This window comes from Alosa pseudoharengus, unplaced genomic scaffold, assembly GCF_046254945.1.
Source record: "Alosa pseudoharengus isolate Yale_2024_CS ecotype anadromous, Long Island Sound unplaced genomic scaffold, YU_APseudo_1.1 YU_APseudo_1.1_scf_4, whole genome shotgun sequence".
In the NCBI taxonomy this organism is placed as follows: Eukaryota; Metazoa; Chordata; class Actinopteri; order Clupeiformes; family Clupeidae; genus Alosa; species Alosa pseudoharengus.
In genome coordinates, this window is record NW_027468774.1 from 7,993,578 (window position 1) to 7,994,724 (window position 1,147).

The 1,147-nt window shown below is 48.3% G+C and overlaps 1 protein-coding gene across 1 annotated transcript in view; it reads right to left on the bottom strand.

The window, feature by feature from the left end:
* htra1b (HtrA serine peptidase 1b) overlaps positions 1–735 on the bottom strand; it is a 43,784-nt gene extending 43,049 nt beyond the window's left edge. Inside the window, exon 1 of the mRNA XM_076267182.1 lies at positions 86–735. Coding sequence (XP_076123297.1) covers positions 86–545 — 460 coding nt within the window. The 5' untranslated portion in view covers positions 546–735. The remainder of the gene's footprint in view (positions 1–85) is intronic.
* Positions 736–1,147: the final 412 nt, after the last annotated feature.

The window sequence follows — 1,147 nt, forward strand, 5'->3', positions numbered from 1 at the left end:
GTAACAAATCAGCGTTCTTTAGTTTGACTAATCGCTTTTCATAAACATAAACATCCGAAACACAGGAAAGCTGAAATGAACCTACTTTTACCGCAGGCTCCCCGCTGAATGAAGATGACAGGAGGTTGCTGGAGCTTTTGCGCGCGGTTGCTGACTCTCTTCAGCTCACAGATGTTCCGGTAAGAGACGCCGTCGCTGCCGCACACCGGATCCGAGCCTTTGCACGCGCACACGCCGGTCTTTCCCCGTCTTCGGACAGTGGCGGAGTAACCGACGCCGTCCGTCACTTGGCATTCCATCCCCTCCGCGCACTCCGGGTCCCCGAGGCGACCGGGTCCCCCGCAAGGCTCGCCCTCCCCGGAGGCGCATACCGGACAGCAGTCACACTGGTCCAGGATGTCCCCGGCGAGGCAGTCGGCCGGTATGGCTGCGCAGATGGATTTGTCACATTTGTCAGGGCAGCCGATCACATGGCGTTTGGAGATCCCGGCTTCACACAGGTAGGGAGCAAAAAGCAAAGCCGCGCACAGGATAGAGAGAAGCATTGTATCACTGATTTCTTACGGCAAATGGATTACAGGATTCCTACAAATTAATTAAATTTCCGACTAAAGAAAGCAATAACACTTTACTTATAACTTAAAAACTTGACAATAGTTTCTCAAGACGGTATCAAGCCGCTTTTCTTTGGTCAGCTTTGTTGGGTTCTGCAAAAGGGTCAGGACTCCAGTCACACAAGTTGCATCTCAGCGCTGACAGTCTTTTTAAAGGCACTGCACCCCACTTTAGACAACATAAACAAGAGCACTGATTGGTCCGTGTGTGTGACGTAACCCGAGTTGGTGGGAGGGGACTGGGACAAACACACTGACCCCTCCTCTCACCTCCAAAATGTTTAGGCATGATGTTTTGGGAGAGTGACTGAGAGCTCAGGCTAGGGGGGACATTAACAGCTGCGATGGACAATAACCGTATGCAAGTAAGCTTATGAAGAGTTTAAACATCAAAGTTTTTATGTTAACTCATTTTCAGGCATTTAGCAAGTCACTATGCTGTCACTGATCTGAAAACCTTATGGTTTGAACAATTGAAACAATTTCAAGATCATATTAATACTAATAATGATTATAAATAATTCCTATACAGT